The 24,074-nt window shown below is 37.7% G+C and overlaps 2 protein-coding genes across 10 annotated transcripts in view; one reads left to right on the top strand and one right to left on the bottom strand.

The window, feature by feature from the left end:
• LOC112050393 (dual specificity tyrosine-phosphorylation-regulated kinase 2-like) overlaps window positions 1-18,271 on the bottom strand; it is a 161,508-nt gene extending 143,237 nt beyond the window's left edge. For 2 of the 5 annotated variants that reach the window (XM_052889372.1, XM_052889373.1), the window contains exon 1: window positions 16,942-18,269. In XM_052889372.1, coding sequence (XP_052745332.1) covers window positions 16,942-17,718 — 777 coding nt within the window. In that variant the 5' untranslated portion in view covers window positions 17,719-18,269. Of the gene's footprint in view, window positions 1-16,941 lie in introns of all 5 variants that reach the window. The other 3 variants (XM_052889369.1, XM_052889371.1, XM_024088649.2) reach the window with 3 other exon arrangements.
• A 991-nt stretch (window positions 18,272-19,262) lies between these two features.
• Window positions 19,263-24,074, top strand: part of LOC112050394 (transmembrane and coiled-coil domains protein 2) — a 56,960-nt gene continuing 52,148 nt past the window's right edge. For 3 of the 5 annotated variants that reach the window (XM_052889365.1, XM_024088654.2, XM_024088653.2), the window contains exon 1: window positions 19,263-19,448. The gene's annotated coding sequence lies outside the window, so the exon portion shown is untranslated. The remainder of the gene's footprint in view (window positions 19,449-24,074) is intronic. The other 2 variants (XM_024088656.2, XM_024088655.2) reach the window with 1 other exon arrangement.

The following is a 24,074-nucleotide window of genomic DNA, read 5'->3' as shown; positions in this document are numbered from 1 at the left end:
GCGTAAGATGGTAAAATCGATAGGAGCCGTCGCGACCGTATGACCCAATTTATCTGACAAGGACTGCGAATGTCAAGCTATCTCGACGCGGATTTCGGCCGCGGGTCGTCAGATCGGCCCACGATAGCCGCGTACATGATAACACTGTTTGCAATAAAGATGATGGTGCACTTTTATGACTTACCCCATTTTTTTTTTGTAGCACTTGTATTATACCCAACACATATAAATTCGGACATCAGCAAAATTCGGAGAATATGTAGCAAAATCCTTCGAAAATGATTGTGTTCTTTTATGCGGGCTGCAGACCTATTGCATTATAGGAGTTTTCGTTTAAGGTTCGCTGCTCAAGAGTTCAAGTGAATGACACGATTGTTTAATCGGAATGTAATCGACGGGCAGGCGGACGGCGACGTGACGTGATAGGACGAGTTTCACGCAGTCGTAAGTATGTAGGTAGGTAAGGTACTTATAGGTGAGTATTACCAGCACCTATAGTATTAACTGCACAGTTTTAAGTGAACAAGAATAACTGAACAATCAGAACTTCCGTGTGTAAGCACAACAGAAAATATCATTAGACAAAACTGTACAGTTAAAACTGAAGCAAGCATTACTGAACTTGATTCGTAGAGTTAAAGTGGTGTCTGTGCATTTCATAGAAGCCAGAAAGCTGTGCTTAATGTAGCCAAATTCACTCGAAAGTAACTGAAGGAAGATCTTCCGTTATTAAAGCTTTGTAATACCAGCAACTCATTACCATTAAAATAATCATTTTTAAGAAGTAATAAAACATAGTGTTAAAAAAAAGTCAATTAAAACCTGGAAGAGATTACTCTGTGACAAGCAAAACTCCTTTGCTGGTATTTTATTATAATCTTCTATTTATTCTATTTCATCTTTTGTGTGCCTTATAGATGTTCCAATAAAAATATACTGTACTTCAATAAAAAAACATACCGTGCCAGATTTAAAGTGTATTTCGTTACAATAAATTACAAAATGACAGTCTATGATTGTCAGCGCTAGTTCCTCATTCCCAAATATAATTAGTTGCCTACGCATTACTTGTTACGAGTACTAAATCAATAGATAAGGGCTATCAATGAGTCAACTGGGTCATACCAATAAAATTACGAGTACGTTCATCAGCGCAATATAAGTGCCTACGTAATAATATTTTGTATCTCTACGTAAAAATAAAATAAAATCTTAGCAGATACGCTTGTTAGCCACATAGGTTTTTATATTACTTTGACAGTAATGGACTGGTATACGAACGAACGGCGTTATAAAAAAACATTAATTTTTCAAGCCCTAATAGCCACGTCGGTGGACTGCACTGAACACCGAGAGGTCACTTTTAACAATTTGTTATCGCCGCGTTGCAACGACTTGCGGCACGGACGGTTTCAGTGTGCTCGTGGCGTTCGAGCCATCCACATCTCTTGCTGTGTAATTCTTTATGGGTTACTTGGGATAGGCGGGGAGAGTGACTTGAGTGGAAAAGGGGATTGTTTGTTAACGTCAAAGGTACCTTTAACCCTACACACAACGTTCACAAGTCCGTGACTTCCACTCAAGGTCATTCTCTGCCATTCTAGGGTCTTATTTTGGTTACAGTTTGATTTGATAATTAAGTTGTCCTGACAATTGTTGTGAATCATAACCTTTGTTCGACATTAGTTTTCTTATTTTTGTAATCTTTTCTGAGTCTGCTAAAAAATCTTTCCGACTACTAATAATTGAGTACCGGGATTATAGTACGATTTAGTCTGTCACTAGGTTAAGTTGCAATTCTAAATACCGACCAGGCTCTTTACGATACGAGAATCCTTGGGCAACGGAGTCGCATCGCAGTGTCAAAAAAATTCTCCGAATTCACGACGGCTAGTTTTCTTGACTGGTGACAGAAGGGCTGGCTCATTTTTTTCGAAGCCTGGCTGCAGTATTCTTGCCACCATTCCACGTGGGCATGATTTGTATAGTTATAAGGATAAGTTAGTTTGAGTTCCGTATTGCATTATTTCTCAATAAAAAAGTATTTATTACTAACGGTTCAATTTCGCTCAGCGAGGGCAATCTAGATGGAAAATAATAAAGTGCTCATAAACGTCAGAGCTAGGCACCAGTAAACGGCCATTAGGCTAAGTGACTGAACGTAGGCCCAAATTATGTGAAGCTACTTACGTAATACGTACCACCTGAGAAATTTACACAGGTAGTCGTGTTAATAAGGTGTTTTAAAAAGATAAAACTTAAGAACCACAGCCCAACTAACATCATTACAGTATTCTTTAATCTAAACTAATATTATAAAAAAAATTTGTGCGATTATAGGGAAAAATCTCTAAATCTACTAAACCGATTTTGAAAATTCTTCTTACCAATAGAGAGCTATATTTTATTCCCAGAGTCCGGGGAATGGGAAACACACAACACACGTATATTAACCTGACCATTATAATAAAATAATAAGTACAATCTATATTAACCATTGATTTGTACAAAAAAAAAATACTGACCGAATGGGAACCTCCTCCTTTTTGAAGTCGGATAATAAAACGATAGTGGAGTTAAAATTGTTTTAATAGTTTACATCTTATAATAACAAACATAACCTTCCGATCACTTTAAAAACAAGTACAATACAACCACATCCAAAATGTCAACAAAAAGTAATTATGTATAAATAAATGTACAGGGTGCTCGGGAGTATTTCTCATAACTTCAAGGTGTTGACAAGTCCATTTATAGGAACTACATAAATAATTTTTTAAACTATAAAGAAAAACTTTTTATGTTTTCATACAAAGTATAATCCATGTAACACACGCCTTTATCTATCCTAGCATTGTAAGACTGTCTATATCGACGAAATATTGCAACTTGCACTTCTCACTTCACTAGTAAGCTACTTCATGATATTTATCAATGAATAAGTTTGGCTAGGTCATAATAGAAGAATAAGGGATACAATTTAAGATCTATTTACAAAATAAATATATTTTAGACCTTTCTAGACATTTTTAATTAATTTTCCTTAAAGAATATGTGATATAACCCTATTAAAGTTATGAGAAAAACTCCCGAGCATCCTGTACAAATATCAGCTATACTTCCTAATTGATATAAGCCGAAGAGTCAAAGGGTCATGACCTGTTAATCGTACACGTAAAAATATATTCTTAAAATGTATTGAACCGCAGAAACTTCCGTTTTAGACTAACGGCCCGACTTAATGAAAACACGCAACGCTGAATACATTGAACCTTTCTTTTTTTTAATTCAACCAGAAGCTAAGCGCTACGAAGTATTTTAATTAACTCAAAGCTTGGGGCAAAGCTTAAGCTAATAATAGGTAGGACTGAAAGCCTTCTGGAAGCCAGCGTTAATTTTATACACGACTGTTATAAGGTAACTAATATCTTGCAATGTGATGTGATTTCCTATATTATACTCAGAGACCACAATTATCCACCCACTTTAATATACTCGTGTCATAATAAAGAGGGCGGATAATTGTGCCTCTGAGTGTATAATTTGACTAGCGGACCCAGTCTAGCTTCGCTTTGACAAGTGCATTTCTTCCCTAAACCTAACCTACAACTACCCCTACCTATTATTGTATAGAAAATAGAAAAGGGTTGTTTTGATGGCTTTTCCGGAAAAATACATGTTTTTCCTGATGCACCTTACTTCCCCGCACGCACGATTTCACACCCGCACAGTCTTTCCCCCCGTCGCCCGCATACCATGGGATCAACGAACTTGCTAGACTATAACTACCGCAGTTTCGTCATCAGAGAGTTTGGCGAGCGCACAGAGTCGAGCCTGAGGGCTAGAACAAAGAGAGAACATAACCCTCTTCAAAAACCTCTAATATGAAACTCGAATGTCCGCTTAGAGGGACAAAGATGAAGGCTAAGCGATTGTTCAACTACTAAACATTATCTACTTATTCCGCCAACAAGTACTAAAAAAAATTTAAAAAAAAATACAGAATACAGTCGCTATAAATATTAAGCCATTAGTCTATTAGAGCGAACAAAAGCGAAAACCAGTTATTTCTGAGCCGTGCATTGCAATTATTTTCGCTGTAACAATGAAACTTTCGCCCAATTTATTTTAAGTCTTATTCGGTGTGGAATAGAGTTAATTTTCTTTTGAATCCCAGATAGGGAGAGCATCCCTTCCTTTCTACAGAATAGAACCTGTTTCAGGTTTATTTATAAACGCTACCTGGCTTTGTACAGGTGTACGGTCGAGTCCTGCGGCCATCTTTGAAAACTATTTTTTTTTTCGTGTTAGCAGGTCAGTTTGTACGAAATTAAAAGGCGCTCTCGATTGTAGATGTAAATTTTTACTATCTTTTTAGATTTTATCCTTAGTGAGTTACGTAGTAAGTAGAGTTACGCAGATAAAATATAGCCTATAGCACCCGGAGATAATGTATCTTCCCAATAGTAAAAGAATTTTTCAAATCGGTTCAGTAGTTTAGGAGCCTATTGAATGCAAACAAACAAACAATCAAAAACCAATATAAAGGTATTTTTTTTTTCAAATTTGTTTAGACAATTTTGTCAATAACCGGATTTCGGAAGTCGAAATATTATATGACTCAATAAACGACCACTGTCATATGACCTAGACTGGCGGCTTATGAAAGATCTTACACAGTCACTTTTCATAAATGTAGTCAATATTATTGACAATAAATATAAATATAGTCAATATTATTGACAATATTTATGGCAAAGTTGCCCCTAAAAAAATAATACCAACATTGGCGGAGTACGACTTACGCCGTACATACGACTGTAGGCAACCCTAAATACTGTCTGTAATATTGAAAGTGTGAGGACATCATAATATGAACATATCAGGATAGTCCGATAATAGAGAGAGAGACTATAGCTTGGCAAGTTCGTTGAAGACACTCCCATGATATGCGGGCGACGGGGGGAAAAACTGCGCGATAGTGATGGGTTTCTCATTCATCGCTACACGCCCCCCGGCCCGCGCGGACCATCGGGAGTGTTACGAACGAACTTGTCAAGCTATAAATACAAGGTAGGCACAATTCCAGCGTCAACATTTTATTGACACAATAATTTGTGCCCGATCGCGTGTAATTCCATTGCGGGCGGCGCGTGCGGAACTCCAATACAAATATTTGCAACTATAAATTCGTACCGAATATTCCGTTACGAACCATAATACGGTAACCGTACCCAGCAAGAGTACCCGCCGTTACATTGCCGACTTTATGTTCTAGTGCGACGCCGAATGGGAATTTAGGACCGGGGTCCTGGGATCATTTAGTCTTGTAAACGACCTCTTTTTGAAGTAAAACTTATTATAGGTACGCACGCTTGGCTTGGGGTGTAAGATGGACCATGCGTTACGAAAAGTGTAATCGGGCGAGGCGAACACGCGTTACGAAAAGTGTAATCGGGCGAGGCAAACACGCGTTACGAAAAGTGTAATCGGGCGAGGCAAACACGCGTTACAAAAAGTGTAATCGGGCGCGTTACGAAAAGTGTAATTTTCCATACTCTGAACAAATGGTGCTTATCCTATTTTTAAACCTTATGCACGCCACTCGTTTTGGTAGAAAGATCTTTTTTATTTTTCGTGTTAAAAAATGTTTTAGAACTTCAGCATTAAGGTGCTATTTTACGATATCGCATGCCTATGAAGTCATGCTTTATCGTAAAATAGCTGTAGACTCCAAACAAATAGGAACCCCCCTATTTGTTTGGATTGATGGGGGGATCGATGTATGCTTGTTCCAAAAAAAAAATAAACACATCTCAGAAAGTCGTTCTAATATAACTAACTGTTTTTGTAGCCAAGAAAACTAACTTGTTCGAAAACAAGAACTTTTCTAGTTTACGAAGCGTTTGCGACCGTAGAAAGAGAATCGACGCCACTTGGCTACAGGGGCTGTTCACTGAAAATCGATTTCGTATCGAGACGCTCGTAAAACAACATCATAATAAAAACACAGAATACTTAGTCTCAATTTGATAATTAAACTGGGTAATACTCCGCTTTTTTTATGTAAACAATCATAATAAAACGTAGAGCAACAAGATCACCAATTAAGAGGATTCCAAAGAAATTAAGTCTATTAGGCATTACTTTATAATTGGAAATTTCTTTTTTTTTATTACTACTTAAGTACTTAACGAACGAAAGTTATCCCAGAGAAAGTTATCATAAAACAACGTATACTGTATGAACATAATATTATACTTTAACAAGCTAACTGAATAGATAGGTAATGCTTACAAATTTTATTAGTATATTAAAACATAATATTTACAAGTAATAGGACCGGTTTCACCAGTTTCTGATTAGTGTGGGATAGCCTTAACAGTAAGTTTTGTTACTTTACGTCAAACTAGCCGACGCTAAGCGGTTTCACTCACGTACTTCCCGTTCCCGTGACAATACGGGGATAAAATACAGCCTATGACACTTACAAATAACGTGGCTTTCTAGTGGTAAGAGAATTTTCAAAATCGCTATAGTACCTACATCCAGAGATAACCCCTACAACACCACAAACTTTACGTCTTTATATTATTAGTACAAAGTTCATGGAAGTTGTAGATGACAGACAAAACTTGTGAATAAGCGATCAAATAGACTTTTCAGACATACGGAGAAACCGTCCCATAATATTTTAGCGAAATAATAGACTACCTTTGTTGAAGGCTTCCTCTAATTGTAGGGACTTCCAAATACAACTCCGTTCATTCTCACATTTTAACCTAGTTAGGGGTCGTCAAACACAGCGCTATGGTGCGGGTCGCTATTCCAACATCTCGGACCGCAAAGCGATAATAATAAACGTCACTTGATGCAGGCAGTGATTCTTGAGGTTCTAGGCACTCTAGAGCCCTGACCACCGGTTGTTTGACTCAAATGTCCCGCAGCGGGAGGGTTGATATTTTTTTAAGTTAAATTTTTAATAGTGTTTTGTATTTTATTTGCATATCAACATTGTTGAAAATTAAAAAAAAAATGACTAAAATATAAATGAGTAAATAATTAACGTCACTTTATAATGTAACAAATAATATTACGAGTAGGTATATTAACGATTCAAAACGATGTCTATTAATTACATGCAAATTATTTTGAAAATTGCACTTCGAAAACTTTCACGAAATATACGACAAAACTTGGCAATATTATAGAAGACATTTAATAAGTATTTTATTAGAATTGGCACCCGGATCCAACGTGCGTTGAGGCGAATGTTACGAATCTGCCCCCGTACATCATTGTCTAGAGTTCTAGACAATACTCGGCATATTTCACTGCATATTTGGAATGGTTATAAAAAAAACATCATTTTGCTTTGTCATATTTCGTAGATGGAAACGAGACATACTAGTATAAGCTCTTTGTAAAAGATCTCGTCCGGGAAAATACTACAGTACCGCCAAGTGGCATCGCTGTGGTCTTATTATATTTACTGTGCTACGGTTGCAGATTAAATTACCTGCACACTCAGACCAATTACCTTTGGACTTCATCGTCATCATCATCAGCCGATGGACGTCCGTCCACTACTGGACATGCCTCTAGCATAGACTCCCAAAAACAACGGTCTCGAGCTGCCAGCATCCAGCGACTCCCTGCAACTCGCTTGATATCCTCGGTCCACCTAGTAGGGGGTCGACCAACACTGGGACGCCATTCCAGCACCTTGGGACCCCAACGTCCATCGGCTCTTCGAACTATGTGGCCTGCCCATTGCCACTTCAACTTTGCGATTCGCTAATCTACTCAAATTGTCCAACAAAATTGCCTGTCGTTTTTGAGGGGGACGAGGTAAACTCACACATCAAAAAAAAATTATAGCACTTATAAACATATCCTGTGTCCTTACACTACACATAACTATAAATTTAAATTGTAATACACGCAGGTGTAATTTTAACACAATGAAACAGCGATTCTATAGACGCAGTTTGTATACCTACGAGTAAACACGGTAGACACGTGATCATATACTTTTGACAGAGGTGTATCATCTACAGTTATTTTCATGGGGGATGGTGCGGGTGACATTTCGTTTCAATCTTGAAAGTTTGCCGCGATTCACGATAGTAGTATGTATTATGAACGTCGTACGGTTACAGGCGACTGTGACCGTAGGTACGCTATTTGATAAACACTTAAGCGAGGCACGTCCTATGATAATTCGTCTGAGCCAGCAGATAAGGCTGCTAGGCAAATGTATCAGGTCGACAGCATAATACTGCGTGTTGTACTATAAAAAAAATACTCGTATTTGCCAATGTCTGCATATTGTTACTTACATAAAAAGGCATGCTACGAGTAGACTTTTTCATTTGCGAAATTAGAAGGATTATTTCCGTTCCCGAAACCCCGCGACAGTCGCGACGTCGTCAAACGTCAAGCCGAAATGCGAAGCGGACGCCGGCAGTAGTTTTCATAAAAGCGAAACTCGCGAGGCGAATTCGCAAAGCGTTTCGCAAAAAACACACCAACAATCCCGGGCACGAAAATTGGACAAACATTTCTGAGAAAAGTTGAAAAAACTGCCGTACGCCGAACTCGAGATCAACTCGCGTACAAAAGACTCGGCAGACGTAAACAGGTATTAAATGTACCTTAAAAACAACGTCTAAGGTGAGTGTCCACCTTGGCATTGCGTTGAACCTTCACTGCGCTATGACCTGTGAAGGCGGTTAAAATTGGGAACAAAGGCGTTTAATAGCTTTTTTATTTCAAATAAAATTATAATTTTTAACCGAAGACAATAAAAGCGTAATTAATAAATTATAATAAATAATTAATAAATTATTTAGACCAGTCGTTCCAAACAGCTATACTTACATAAAGATTTTATACCGACGACAATAAACATGTATTACGTCGTTTTTTGGTCGCTAACTATGGGCCTTATTAGAAGGCTCAAAATCACTCAACGGGCGATGGAGCGAGTTATGCTAGAAATTGCTCTGCGTGATCGAATCGGAAATAAGGAGATCCGCAGACGAACCAAAGTCACTGACATAGCTCAGCGAGTCGCGAAGCTGAAGTGGCAATGGGCAGGCCACATAGTTCGAAGAGCCGATGTTGTTGAGGTCCCAAGGTGCTAGAATAGCGACCCCGCACCGGAAAGCGCAGTATTGGTCCACTAGGTAGACCAAAGACATCAAGCGCATCGCAGGAAGCCGCTGGATGCTGGCGGCTCGAGACCGTTATGTTGGAAGTCCATGCAAGAGGCCTATGTCCAGCAGTGGACGTCCATCGGCTGTTAATGATGATGACGATGATGACGTGTTTTGTTAATTATTTTGAATGTCGTACAAAAATATATGACCAAAATGGCTGACTCTACCAGCTGTGCTTATGAATTCTCGCTCGCACTCAGTCAGACATCTTACAAGCATAATCCTGGATATCATTATTTTATGCCCTTGTGTCTTTCTAAAAAGTTCACCTGGTGGTTCAAATGACTCATCATTTTTTCCACGGGCGCATAGACTAGTACTGTGCTATCCTTCCAATCAGCTTGATATTTAACTGGCAATTTATTGAGCTGACACGTAAAACCAAAAGCAATCGCAATAAAAAAATTGTTTGACTAAAAAAAAAAGTAAAAATTTTTCAATTTCTCACGGATATTTTAACAATATTTTTTCTTAAGTTCATTACGAGTACCGTTCGTATTTAAATTGAGATATTTTTTTCAAAAATATTTAAGTACTCAAGTATTATTCGTGCGAGTAGTCCCACTAAAATAACCAAGTGAGTAAACTTAATCATTTTGAACAATATCCTCCATTAATCCGCTTATCTTTTCTTATCAGCGTTATCAATATCTGCTCACCATTATAAATTATTGTTATTACGAATTATGTCACATGTATTCGTATAATGTGATCTCAGTGACAAGTTGTGGTTGTTTTTCACCATTAAAATTATGCTGAAGCTGCTTTTCTTTTTTTTTATTCTTTTACAAGTTAGCCCTTGACTACAATCTCACCTGATGGTAAGTGATGATGCAATCTAAGATGAAAGCGGGCTAAATTCTTAGGAGGATGAAATTCAACACTCCTTTCGGTTTCTACACGACATCGTACCGGAACGCTATATCGCTTGGCGGTACGTCTTTGCCGGTAGGGTGGTAACTAGCCACGACCGAAGCCTCCCACCAGCCAGACCTGGACCAATTAAGAAAATCTCAATCGGCCCAGCCGGGGATCGAACCACTGCGCCACGAAGGCCGTCAAAAATCCCGTTTTGACAATGGGATCCGATTTTCTTTCATTGAACAGTAAACAATTAAAACCAAATAAACAAAGATATGTGGACGTCAATCATTAAAGTGTTCGCCGAAGCTAGGAGATTTCTACCATCAACTTTCAACTCCGGGCTGAGAATTTACTGAAAATTCATTAAAAGAAAACTCAATACCTAATTATTTACCTAATCTAAAATTTCCAGAATGAAATAATATTTTTATTTTGTAAATATGAAGGTGAACAAAGATGAAAGTTGGAATTTATAGTTAGTGGTGTCCGTCAAGACTGGATTTTGTTATAGGAACAGATTAAAGAGGTCTAATCTAGTTCTATAATAAGTTACTTTAACTGAAGTAATAAGACACAAATCTTAGTTAAAAATCTATGACACAAATCAAACATTTTATAACCAAGCAACAAACCACCAAACGAGTTACGAAACCGGTCGAAGAAGAAATTACCGCTACGTAAGTGGCATGGACCGAGGCTAGATCTATCATAGCTAAATCTAAAATAACCTAACTACAAATTTATTATTACCAAAGTATTACTAAACGAACTTTTGACATCAACATTAGTTAGTATTTCTCGTAGTAGGATCAGTGTACGCTTTTCAAAAAACGTGTGTTGTGTTTTATCAAAATAATAAAAAAACCCATCTCATCCCAACTTTCATATTTTTAAAACCTATACATACTTGTGTAGTTAGAAAGAGGTAAAAAGGGAACCGATTTTGAAAATTCTTTAACCAATTGAAAGCCACGTTATTTGCGAATGTCATAGGCTATATTTTATCCCTGTATTCTCACGCGAACAGAAACTACACAGGTGAAACCGCGTGGTGTCGGCAAGTCTTCAAATAATGAAAAAAAAGCTTGAAATTTAAAAGTGATCCACCGCCATACCTCATATAAAAGGATGACACACGAAACCTTTTTCTCACTTTCCTCACCTTTGTTTGATATGTATCGATTTACCAATCTAACCCTTATCACAAAACGTACAAGGCGCCAACCCTAATCTTATCACACAATATCAGTTGAGTAGACAGCACAAAAGTAGGTCTCACCTGTTCAAATATACGCGCAGTTGTTTAAATTTCATTATAAATAGGTAAATGTGTTATTCCATTACAATTTAATCTGTTGCGGGTTAATATTAAATTGCGATTTCGTGTCAGGGTTATGCTTAACTGGCGGCGGTGTTGCGAAATTTATTGTAATATTATAAAACGGCACGTTCGATAGTGGCTATATGTTCCAAGAGATGCAGGTCTATTCACTAAATTGTAAGTCACTTCAGTGGATAATTATAATACCAAGCTATTGTTAGTAATTGTCATGTCACGTGATTTCGTATTCACTATTTATATTTAATGCTAGCTGATCTAAATTAATTACCAGTGTCCAATGGAAGACGTAATCTTTGTCTATAGATCATATGTATCTATATGAGTTAGGGGTATTGAAAAATCAATGTGTAGTTGAAATATCGACTGTATTAACGAAATGTAAACATGGTCTAGTCCTCATTTGCACGAGAGTTAAAAAAGCGCAACGTTAAAACCCAGCGTTGGCGCTTTTATTTACGTTCTTAACGTTTACCCCTTATTCGCACGAGAGTTTTATTAACGGACGTTAAAAAGAGTTCAAATATAAGTAGTATGAAGTTAAATGAAGGTCTATATTCAGCGCCTAAAATTGAAAACGCAACACTGCGCAAAAAAAACGTTAAAACTGCTAAAAAAATTAAAAATATATAGCCTCAATAGCTCAACTGTAAGAGCGATCGGACTCATCACCGAGGTGTGGTGGTTCGATTCCCCGCCCCGTTGGTCTATCGTCGTACCCACTCCTAATACAGTCTTTTCCGACTAGTTAGAGGGGAATGGGAATATTGGTCATATTATAAAAGATATGGTGAATATTCTCTTTTAAAAAAAAAAAAAAAAAAGAAAAAATATACTTGGGAATGCATTTGTTGTATTTGAACGCTTTTTTAACGTCGGTTAAAAATCTCTCCTGCGAACGAGCGCTAAACTTACGTTCATGGTCTTTTTCCAACGCCTAAAATTGAAAATTCAACACTGCTCGATAAAAACGTCATCCGTTAAAAGAACTCTCGTGTGAATAAGGACTTAAGATAAATTAATTAAAATTTAAGACCACTGCTATGTGGGTTCTCAACGCGTCTTAAGATCACATGATCCCACAACAACCGCAGTCAACCATTTTTGTTATCACCATAACGCACCATCACGTGTATTGCGACCTTAAGCTAAATTAAATTAGAATATTGTTTCAGTAAATACGTCGTTCACCACAGTCAGCCAAATCATCGACTTGTAGGTCAAACGTCGGTTGCATGCAGTGAACGGACGAAGGTTCGCGCAAGTTTTCGTACAAAATACCGAGGGCCTGAGATATCCAGATATACCACATTTTAAGAAGACTGAAACCCATGCGTTTACCATAGATAAGCACAGTTGCAAACTATGGAGTTCGGACCGGTTCGGCATGGGAAGGTTTCAATGATCTAGATCCTAAATTGTAAAATATACAGTGCTCCCCACGAGATATTGTGATTGTGAAGTTAGCAATAAATGACTGCGCACTGTACAATTAATTTTTCAATATTTCCTACGGTATTTCTTAAGGAATAATGTCAACACGGGGTGTTAAAGGGTTGTCACGAAGCTAAGGGTAAGGGTCTGGTTACCAACCTTTCGATAAGAGACTCTTAAAATTTGACCCTTAAGGATGTTTATCGAAAAGTTGTGTAGACTGACATGATTTCTCATGCTCACCAAATCACATTATAAATAAATACTAGCCGATGCCCCGTGGTTCCGCTTGCGTAGTTCTCGTTCCCGTGAGACTCACAGTTCCGTTAACACTCACAAATAACGTCGGTCGTCGACAAACTTCCACCCATCATAAAACGAGGTAGGTCTGGCTCCGCAGTCTATTATTTTTATCGTTTTTTTGTCTGTCTGCAAGCAACCACTGACATTGACTCTTTTTTTTTATCGCCCAATAGTTTAGAGATCGTGGTTTCAAAACCGCACCGAAGCGTTCAGAGTTCTGACGTAAATAACTGTATTTAAACTGGGCGCGCATTGTTTTAATTTTTACAGTTATATAATTAATTTTATATGTGAAAGTATGTATGTTAGCCATCCACGAAAAAAATACTGAATATATTTGAATGACGTCTGCCACTGATGAACACTTATTTACACGAGCGGCAGCTGCTACCGACGACTGCAGTCAGCGACGTCTCGGCGGCAGCCAACGGCAGTCGACGGCGGTCGCCGACTGCAGTCGACTGAGGTCGTCGGTAGAGGTGCCGCTCGTGTAAATGAATCCATAAAGGAACCAAATGCACGAATATTGTTATATTACAAAGCATCTCATATGGTAACTTAAATAGACTATAGTCGCAGGGATTCGCTGGATGCAGGCGGCTCAGTATCGTGATGTTTGGAAGTCCCTACAAAAGGCCTATGTCCTGCAGTGGACGTCCATCGGCTGATATGATGATGATGATGATGACTATATTCTGACAGGCGGGTTTCAAACCCTGACCATTCGTTGATTGTAGCCTTTTAACTGTGGGGCTATTGAGTTTCAGTATAATAAAATGACGTGACAGCAGAACACTGCGTGACGATTGAGTTAAAGGTGAAGTTTTTAACTTAATCTCGCTGAATTAAGTTGATAATTTTTAGCTAATAGAATATTCAAATTAATTAATTATGTTACTTATCCAACAGTCAAGGTTGCGTTCTCTATTACATGACCATGAATGAATGTTCTGTTATCTTCCGCTAACACTGTAAAAACAAACATTGCACAACTTTATCGCTGGTTCTTTTAAATTTATATGCATTCACGCGACTTCGTCCGCCCTTAGAGCTCTTTAATCCAGCCCTTACAGTAGTATCGCTGTAAAAATGGAGTAACTTCTCCCGTTTTCCCAACATTGACCTTCACTGCTCGGCTCCTATTGATCGTAGCGTGATGAAAAGTATACTATACCCTGCACAGGAGTATGAAGGATAATTGTACCAAGTTTCGCTAAAATCCGTCGAGTAGTTTTGTTTCTATAACGAACATACAAACAGACAAACATTTTACTAATTGCATTTTAATAATCATCCCCCAATGGTTATTTTGGAAATATATTTAATGTACAGATTTGAACTCTCTACAGATTTATTATAAGTATAGATAAGTATTAGACTGTAGACAGTAAGTTAAATAAAAAAAAAGACTATAATGTGATTTCATTAGATTTTTAATGAACACCAAGAGGGACATGTTACTTCTTTCCATTGGTGAAAGAATTTTTAAATCAATTCAATATAACAAACTCACTTTCGCATTTATAATATTAATATTCAGGATAAAAAAGACAGTGTTTTTCTTCTGAGTTACTTACTGAGCCTGTGCATAACTCCGATGGGTGTTTATGATATGAACTAGCCTAATGTAAAAGTAGACATGACCAATTTTAGTAAAAGCACAGTGCGCGCTCAGCTTTATCAAGTCGTGTTTTAATAAAACGTAATCGGGAAGCTCTAAAATAGAACTGGATGCGTGGCTCACACGGCGCGGCGTCCACAACCAGTTCAGATAACGTTTATCATAGCTATAATAAAATAGTAAAAACATAGCGTCTGTACATCTAAACTATATGTTTATCAAATAAAATGAAAGTTTCCCTTTGTTATTTAATTAATTTTACCTTAATTGTTATTCAGTTAATTAATAGCTGCTCACTAAATTCATATGGACGGTATGCAATTTGTTTTTTTTTTTTTAATAACTAGATACCATAGATAGATAACAGATGTTACTAAGGCTAGGCTGAGAATTTTTCAAAGGGTAGAAAATCTATTTTATAGCCCGACCCAGGAACTCGTGATCCGAAGAAGCGACATAGGCCTTTTGTATTCTACTTCTTGTTATGTTTGTTTCGCTTATATTCTAATTGTGGTATACAAATACAGAGTAATAAATAAATAAAAAATAAATGGGCTTTTACTGGACCATCATCGAGGCAGTAATTTTATTACCTATTAATTACATATCTACCTAATAACCAATTAATTATTATTATTATTTCTATAGCGTCATTAACATCTCACTCAGTTCATTCACATTATTAATATTTCCAACTGCAAGGTTCCATCACCCTGAGACAAGATCAGAATCTCAAAGACGCATTTAGATTGTCTGTAGGTAAAATAAACAAGTTCCAAAAAGTAAATAAATATAAATAGGAATAAAATAGCTACATAAAACAATATACTATATTATACTCGTATATGTATAGAAGCAAAACGCGTCAAAAACCTACCAACTTGACTAAAGAATTTTTTAACCGATTTGCAAAAAGGAGGAGGTTCTACGTTCGGCTGTATGTATGTTTTTTTTGCATTCTACCTACATACAGCTACTTTTTCAAAATGGATCATTTTCAATGAAATTACTTTACATTTTTATTATTTTTTAATACAATTATGTACGTAATTGTTTTTGTCTAAGTTACTTAAGTATATGCATTGTTTAAAATTTCAAAATAAAGTGTAAGTATAAATAATGAATTAAGAGTGTAACTGAGCAAGTAAGGTAACAGAACATACTTATATTAATGGATTGTTAAAATTAAAAAAAAATATATTGATAAAGTTAGCGATAAGGCCGCCTTTGCACTCTTTCTACTACAAGTTATTATTTCATTGTAACTATTCTTGTATATATTATTATTATTCTGTTTGTTACAATAAAAGAGAGTTTGTTTATCTGAGCAAGTAAGACAAGTGAAGCTTGCTCTACAGAGTCAGAGTCAGTCACGGGTGTGGCCAGCTGATCTGAACGCACGCAGGCAGCTGTTCACAACAAGCGACTCTATCGATTTTGCCCCTCGCCGCCGATCTTGTAAACGAAACAGGTGTTTCGGCGATTCGGTAACCTAATAACTGAATGCAAACATTCTGTACTCTCTGTCTGAACGCCCACTTGCGAGTATATACCTAGGTTTTTTTTTAATTATTGGGTGAGTATATGACTCTTGTGTTCTAGCAGTTCTAGCCCTTTCGAGTACGAGAAATACAGATGTATTTTTATTGACGGATTCGGTAACCTAAACTGAGCGCAAACATGCTGTAGGGGTATACAGTTTTTTTTTATTAATTGGGTCTACCGCTCTGTGTTCTAGCCCTTTTGAGCGTGAAACATATTAGGTTTTATTGTAACTGAAAGCAAACATTCTGTACCTACTCTGTCCGCCCATTTACCAGTATACAGGTGTTTTTTTTATTGGGTTACCATTCTGTGTTCTAACTTTAAGCATGAAATACACGATTTTTTTATTGACGAAGCAAGCTGTTACTTCGTGAAAAACCATCGCTATTATACAGAGTAACGTTTCGCAGGAACACGTTATACAAAATGCTACCCTGAATCAGGTGTTTTGGGTGTACTGTGTGTGAAAAGGAACTAGTCCTACTACAAAATGCCTTGAATCAGGTTGTTTTTTTTTTAGTTAGCTCTTGACTGTGCTCTTATGTGTTAAGTGACGATGCAGTCTAAGATGGAAGTGGGCTTGGACTATACAAAATTATGAGTGTACCAACCTTGATACCGGAGCGTCCTTGCTGCTTCAACAACACGTTCTCCGGCTTCATGTCGCAGTGGATGATGCGGCTCTTGCTGAGCGCGTGCAGACACTGCAGCAGGCTGTGCGAGAACTTCCGCACCAGCTGCAGGGAGAAGCCCTGGAACTTGTTCTTCTTTATCAGCTCGTACAGGTTGATCGACAGCAGTTCGAACGTAATGCACGTGTGGCTGCGAAACGTGAACGAGTCGAACATGTGGATGACGTTCATCGTGTTGTCCTTGTCTTGCTCGCGCAGGTGCTCCAGGATGCGGATCTCCTCTTGCGCTTGTCTATGGAAGCGTTTCTCGTTGCGCACCATTTTCAGAGCCACGTTCTCGCGCTTCTTGTGGTCGTACGCCTTCACCACCTGCCCGAAGCTGCCTTTGCCGATCACCTTGAGCACCTCGTACCGGTACGCGATGTGGTCGTGCGGGATGTGGATGTACGAGCCCTGTTCGTTGTCGTACTCGCAGTTGTTGGGGAAGCCCACCAGCCCCGGCCGCTTCTTCGCGTTCGCGCCGATGAAGTACACCTGCGGGTAGTCGAATATCTCGCGGTGCTCGTACGGCGTGAGCTTGTTCATGTACAGCTTCATGACCTGCTCGGGGCTGGCGGCGGCGGCGGGCGGGCGCTTGTCGGGCGCGGTGGACGCGGGCGGCGCGGGCGCGCCGGGCTCCAGCGGCGGCAGCGCGCCGTCCCGCAGCAGCGCGCGCCCGAACGCGTGCGCGCTCCCCAGGGGCATGTCGCCGGTCATGGCCGGGCGGCCGGCGCCGCGCGCGTCGCTCGCCGTGGCCGGGCCGACCCACGCTCCGTTACACCCTGCACTGCACTTCACCCTCACCTGACACCTCACTGCACACACACCGGCGCTGGCACACACCGCGGGGCGCTGCACCGCATCTCACGTGGACCAACACGAACTACGACCACGCTTCCACTTATGCGGACACATTCCGTCTCGGACACGATACGATGGGAACCGTCACAGATGATACCGTGCGACGCGAACGTGAAACGCAAACAAAGACCCCTTCCTTGCGGGTCGACCCGACGACAGAACCAAAGAGAAAATAGAAACTGGTCGCCAAAGTCATTGAACCGTTCGGCTGGCAAGAGCGCACGAGTGCGAAAGAGAAGCATATACGAATCAGTTGTTTCCAAGTCTATACCCAGAGGGCGCCCTGTGTAGTGTCGGTCATTTAGAAAGACCCAAAAATTAAATGCAGTGTTGCCTGTTATTATATTAATACCTGATTTTTCATTATTTCCACAAAAAACATCAATGACTTCAAATTCTTTAATGATAATGTTAATTATAATTAAACTGCATAAAAATATGCTTTTCAATTTATTTTAACTTCTCCTTTGTATCGTATTCCACCACTGAACGATAATTTTCTGCGTCAGAAGGAAGGTAATCTGTTACAAGTATGTATGTATTGTTTATCACCGCATGCTTCACCGTAACGTATTTAGTTTTATTTTATCTAAACATTGTGATACTTGTTTTTCTCTTTTCAGTTCATTACGCTTAACTATGTACTTGGGTTTTTGGTATTATAATATTACTTTTTTAAGACGTTATTATAAGGAACACAACTAATGTGTATAATAATTCACTAATGTAAAAATGTGTTCTTGTGTTAGTCTAGATATCGGTTTTTAGCCAGAATCAGCAGATAGGACACTTTCATATTTGTAGTCTGATCTGGCTGATGGTACATTTCCACAATTCTAAACAATGTATTTTTATTTTGGTTTTTGCAAATAAGTTGCTATCTAGGTTTTTTGTTTTTATTGACATAATAACGTACGGAATTGTAAATTCACATTAACCACATAACACTTAATTTATTCTAGAAGTGTCCAACATACAACATACCAAATTTTATGTCCAACTTTTTAGGCACAACATAGTTTTAGGCACAACATAATTTTAAAAGATGCTTAAAATATATTACTTCAGTGCTTCGAATTCAATTTACAAGGGTACTCATTGTAAATATATCGTCATACTGTGTAAGCTTACAGTGATAATATTTAAGTTTCGTTATTTTGCTGATTTTATTTGTAATTGATTTTTTTTTTCAAATAATATTGTAATTATGAATTTTTTCAAATAAATTATGCACAAAATTTATAATGGAAAACTCAAATACAAAAGGATTTTAATATTAGTTTACAAAGAACTTTATTTATTAATTTAATAAAACTTTAATTTATTTGGGTCTCACATCAAAACAATATTGTCTATGGTGAGTATGAAAGGTATCGCCATCTATCGGGTAGTGGTTAAACTTCGGCAAAGAATAGTGCATCATCCATCCAATGTAGACGTCTTTTTTTTTTTCATTCCGTTGTTTTCTGTCATTTTACAATCGTAACTATTTAATTTATTTTCGCGAAAAAACATGTACAGAGACTATTGTGTAACAAATCAGTGTATTAAGAAGTTGGAAGATTAAATTTTGGTGATAAAGCCATGTAAGTTTACTTTTAATTACTCCTTTACAGTGATTTCTTTTTGTCATTTTTAGAACTACTTTGTTGGGATCGCTGAATCGAATCTTTACATTTCCGGCATCCGTGTTTATTTGACTGTAATTTACTTTAAAAACTAAACGCTCAACTTTTTTACAATCCTAAATGGGGAGGCGGTAGTGTATAATGATTTTCGATTTCCAATGAATCACTTCGACTTTTTCAAGTTATATTGATTAAAGACGTCTTAAGTGTAGAATAACGGAAGAATATTAAAAAGTCCATGTATTAAGGCACTGTATGGTATGTAATATTTTGTCACCATATAACTTATAGGCACACATGTATAATACAATATTTGGACTGTGGCCAGTAGGTAAAGAGTCGAGAATATATGTTGAGTATAATGCACCAGATCATATAGTATATTAACTTCTCTTTGTTTACAATCCATGGCTGAGTCAGTAGTGGTGGAGAGTACATAAAAACTGAAATTATAATGTTGTTAGTCATCTAAAGGGTAATCTTAAGGTTATGTAAGCACAACAAGTTTTATATAGTGTATTAAACCATTGTTGAGTGATTATAAACATCCTCATTCTATTGCAGTTGTATCCAAGTTAATACATCTGTTGTCTTGTAAAATGTTATTTTAGATGTATTTGTAAACTAAGCTAAACTATTGAACATATTTTTATCTCTCTAATATAAGTATAAAATCAAAATCAAAAGATCCGTGATATCTGCAGTGATATTCAAAAGTCTAAAGTCAAAATTCATTTATTTCAAATAGGATTAGTTTACAAGCTCTTTCGAAATGTCAGGTCTTTTTAATGACTATTTTTAATTAGACTTAAGATAATGGTGATAATAATCATTCGAAATCTTAAAATTAAACTTACGAGAGTTTCAAACTCAGCCAAGGTTTATTTTTTTTTATTTACCACAATTTTACAAACTTATTTGAAACTAAGCACACAGTCGTATAATACAGTTTAACACCAAGCTTTTTTTATCATTTAAAATACTCATGATATGTCCTCGGCCTTTGATTGGGAGGGTGTAGAGGGAGGGTTCAATGTGACTTTTCTGTTATGTGCATTTTAATAAATTAAATATCACATTTTTCAATCGGTGAAGGAAAAACATCATGAGGAGAAACCTGAGAATTTCCTTAATTCTCTGTGTATGAAGTCTGCCAATCCGCTTTGGGCCATCGTGGTGGACTATAAGCCTAACCCCTTTCATGCTGAGAGGAGACTCGTGCTCAACAGTGAACAGGGTTGTTAATAATAATGATGATGAATATATAAAAAATTGCTTTGTCAGTGCAGTGGTTAACCTGGACGGCTTTAGATAACACATGTGCACAAGTTATTACAGTTAAGCTGTTGGTTCTATAGCAATATATAAGCACCATTTTCCTTCTCCAATAAGGAAGAACGTCAGTCCCAATAGTAGATTGTTATAATAGGAGAACAATGATTAATATATTATAAAAATCCTGCATTACACCTTGTTTTTTTTTTTTGTTATATTATTCTCATGAGACGAGAGACGAATATCTTAGCATCTTAGCATTCCATGGATTCACCGTGCGGGTGCCGGGTCGATCGCGTGGTATAGAGAAAAACTCCGAGCAGAGTCATGAATTTGTGACTACAGGATGTAGGGTTAAGGAAACTGCTGCTGTATCTGGCAGCAACCAGTATTAGGATATCTAGTCAGTGGCGATCACAATAGGTCGGTAACGGTCAACGTGATACAGGACCTCAAGAAGACCTGCAGAGCCGCGACATCAAGAAGAAGAAGAAGAAGCGTTAAGGAATTCCTTGATGATCAATCAACACTCTCCGTTCTCTGCTTGTGTTGTTCTCCCTGCTTAGCCAAATGATAAAATGCCAATTTCATTTGTAACTTACATCTAAGGTGCTTTGTAAAACCAGAGGACAGCTAGCTGGTGGCAGATATACTAAGAATTAGTGACTTGTGTCACAATTATTGATAAATGTTGTTGCATTATAATATAGATAAGACATTTCACTAAAATAACTGAAATAGTATTTGTATTGGGAAATGATAAGATAGACATTATCTTTTTTTGAAGTCAGCCCGTCTTATACTACTCTGCAGGAGTGAATCATACTGGCATTCCTGTGATTAAGTTATAGTTTGTGCGCTGTAGCATGGTGCAGGTGACAGTTCGTTTTACACTTGAAAGTTTGCTGCGATTCACGATAATAGTACATATTATGTAATCAAAAGGCAACTGTCACCCGCATCATGCTACAGCGCATATAGTATAATAGTTTGTATAGCCAGTATATTGACTACTGTTAAACACTAAGAGCTGTGATAGCCCAATGGATATAACTTCTGCCTCCGATTCCGGAGGGTGTGGGTTCGAATCCGGTCCGGGGCATGCACCTCCAACTTTTCAGTTGTGTGCATTTTAAGAAATTAAATATCACGTGTCTCAATCGGTGAAGGAAAACATCGTGAGGAAACCTGCATACCAGAGAATTATCTTAATTCTCTGCGTGTGTGAAGTCTGCCAATCCGCATTGGGCCAGCGTGGTGGACTATTGGCCTTATCCCTCTCATTCTGAGAGGAGACTCGAGCTCAGCAGTGAGCCGAATATGGGTTGATGACGACGACGACGAAACACTGAAATCATCATTATCAGTCAGTTAATTTCTTTTAATATGACCAATATTCTAATTCCCATCCAACTTGTCGGAAAAGACTGTATTAGGAATGGATACGACAATAGACCAACAGAGCAGGGATCGAACCATCACCCCTCAGTGAAGACTCTGACTGCTCTTACCGTTGAGCTATTAAGGTCCAAATGGTTCACTAAACAAGCAGGGAGGCCTCATTATAGGAGAGGGAATAAGTTTGACTTTTAACAATTTTTTACTATACAAATAACTATAAGAAAGTTTTAGGAATAACAACTTTATACGAAATGCATAATAAAAACCAATTTCATTAAAATTGGTATTTTAAACACTTGATTTTCATGTCTGTTTTCTTAATTCAATTCAATCTCCAAAATGGCTGGAGCATACATACATATACTCTTAGTTCCCAGTGAAATGTATTTAACAATTAAGTACATCTTATCCATGTTACATTTCAACAGTAATCCAATATATATTATACAAACTGCTAAAAATAGACTCAATACCCAACAAACTATGTACATAAGTACACTGTTACATCCATTTACATTATACATACTCCTAAATGTAACAGTGGATTAAGATATTAAATAAGTTACCAGTCTGAACCTGATGGTTTATGTCTCTTGGCAAGTGAACTGAAAACTTGATGGTCTCTGTTTTGAAACTCCCCCATATTTGGACTTCTGCCCAGTGGGCAGAAGTCGTACATAGATGCAAAAATGCTTTGCTTAAGGATTCAATACAAACCTATGTTGGACCACAATACATAGTTGCCTTGTCCAACTTTCCAATTTTTACTTACAGTGTGTGACGACTCTAAGTCTTACATACTTACATACTATATAGGTATAATACAAATTATGCATACTTATGAAAAAAAAAAAAAAGATTTTTATCAAAATAAGCTCAGCACATGAGATTAAGAGCATATATGTGAAACTTTACATACTAATGACCTTCTGATGGCTTATTAATTATACACAGGGCCGAGCGGCCTATGGTGTGGAGTCTTTTAGATTTCTTTCGAACGCATTACACTCTCTTGAGAGTAATGGATACTCTGAAAGTTAAGACTGCCAGCTAGAGGCTAGGCCTGTTACACTAGTTATACAGTGATGCCTTGTTCTGCTTGATATAAAGATGATAGTGGAAGCTAGGCCTGTATTTATACGGTGTTTACAGTGTGCTTTGCTCTACTAGTCGTCTGACAATCAGTTATCAATCCACTATGTGGAACTCACCCATACACACTTATGTACCAAAAACGATAACCCTCACGAAAAGGGGGGGGGGGGTCCTGGTTCTTAAATAAACCTAATCTCACCAAATTCAGGGAGAGGACCACCGTCGTTGTGCGGGAGTTGGAGCCAATGACCATCTTTTATAAAAAAGATGCCACACCTCACTCGCTCACCCAGTCTCACTCGCTCACCCAAAGCACTATTACCTTCTGTGAGTTTGTTAGAACTACAGAACCAGCAATGAGAAGTAATACTGACGTTCAGGGTAAACCTGAATGTTGTGTTGCCACTCGCTGTCAATGTGGTCTTATATGATTCACGAAGGCGTAACTATTTAAACGACCTTATCAACGTACTCAGAGTTCGTGTTTTGGAAACCCACGAAGAGTTCGTGTTTTGATAAACCACGAATAGTTCGTGTATCAATATACCACGAAGAGTTCGTGTATTGATAAACCACGAAGAGTTCGTGTATCAATTATAATTTAGGGAATCCGTGATACGAGAACTGTTACCTCTGAGACTTTAAAAGTATTTGTGTTATTATGGACATAACGTTGATTAATGGGTTCTAATCAATAGACGATCACATGCCAATTAAAATATTTTAACCTTTGGAAGATCAACACTTGATAAAATGTATGTTTTATGCTCTTATATTTATATGAGGCATTTTGAAACAGTTACAAGTGCATAC

Source organism: Bicyclus anynana, chromosome 25, assembly GCF_947172395.1.
Source record: "Bicyclus anynana chromosome 25, ilBicAnyn1.1, whole genome shotgun sequence".
In the NCBI taxonomy this organism is placed as follows: domain Eukaryota; kingdom Metazoa; phylum Arthropoda; class Insecta; order Lepidoptera; family Nymphalidae; genus Bicyclus; species Bicyclus anynana.
Note: the sequence above shows the minus strand (reverse complement) of the source record. Positions and strands in the feature narration are given on the sequence as shown.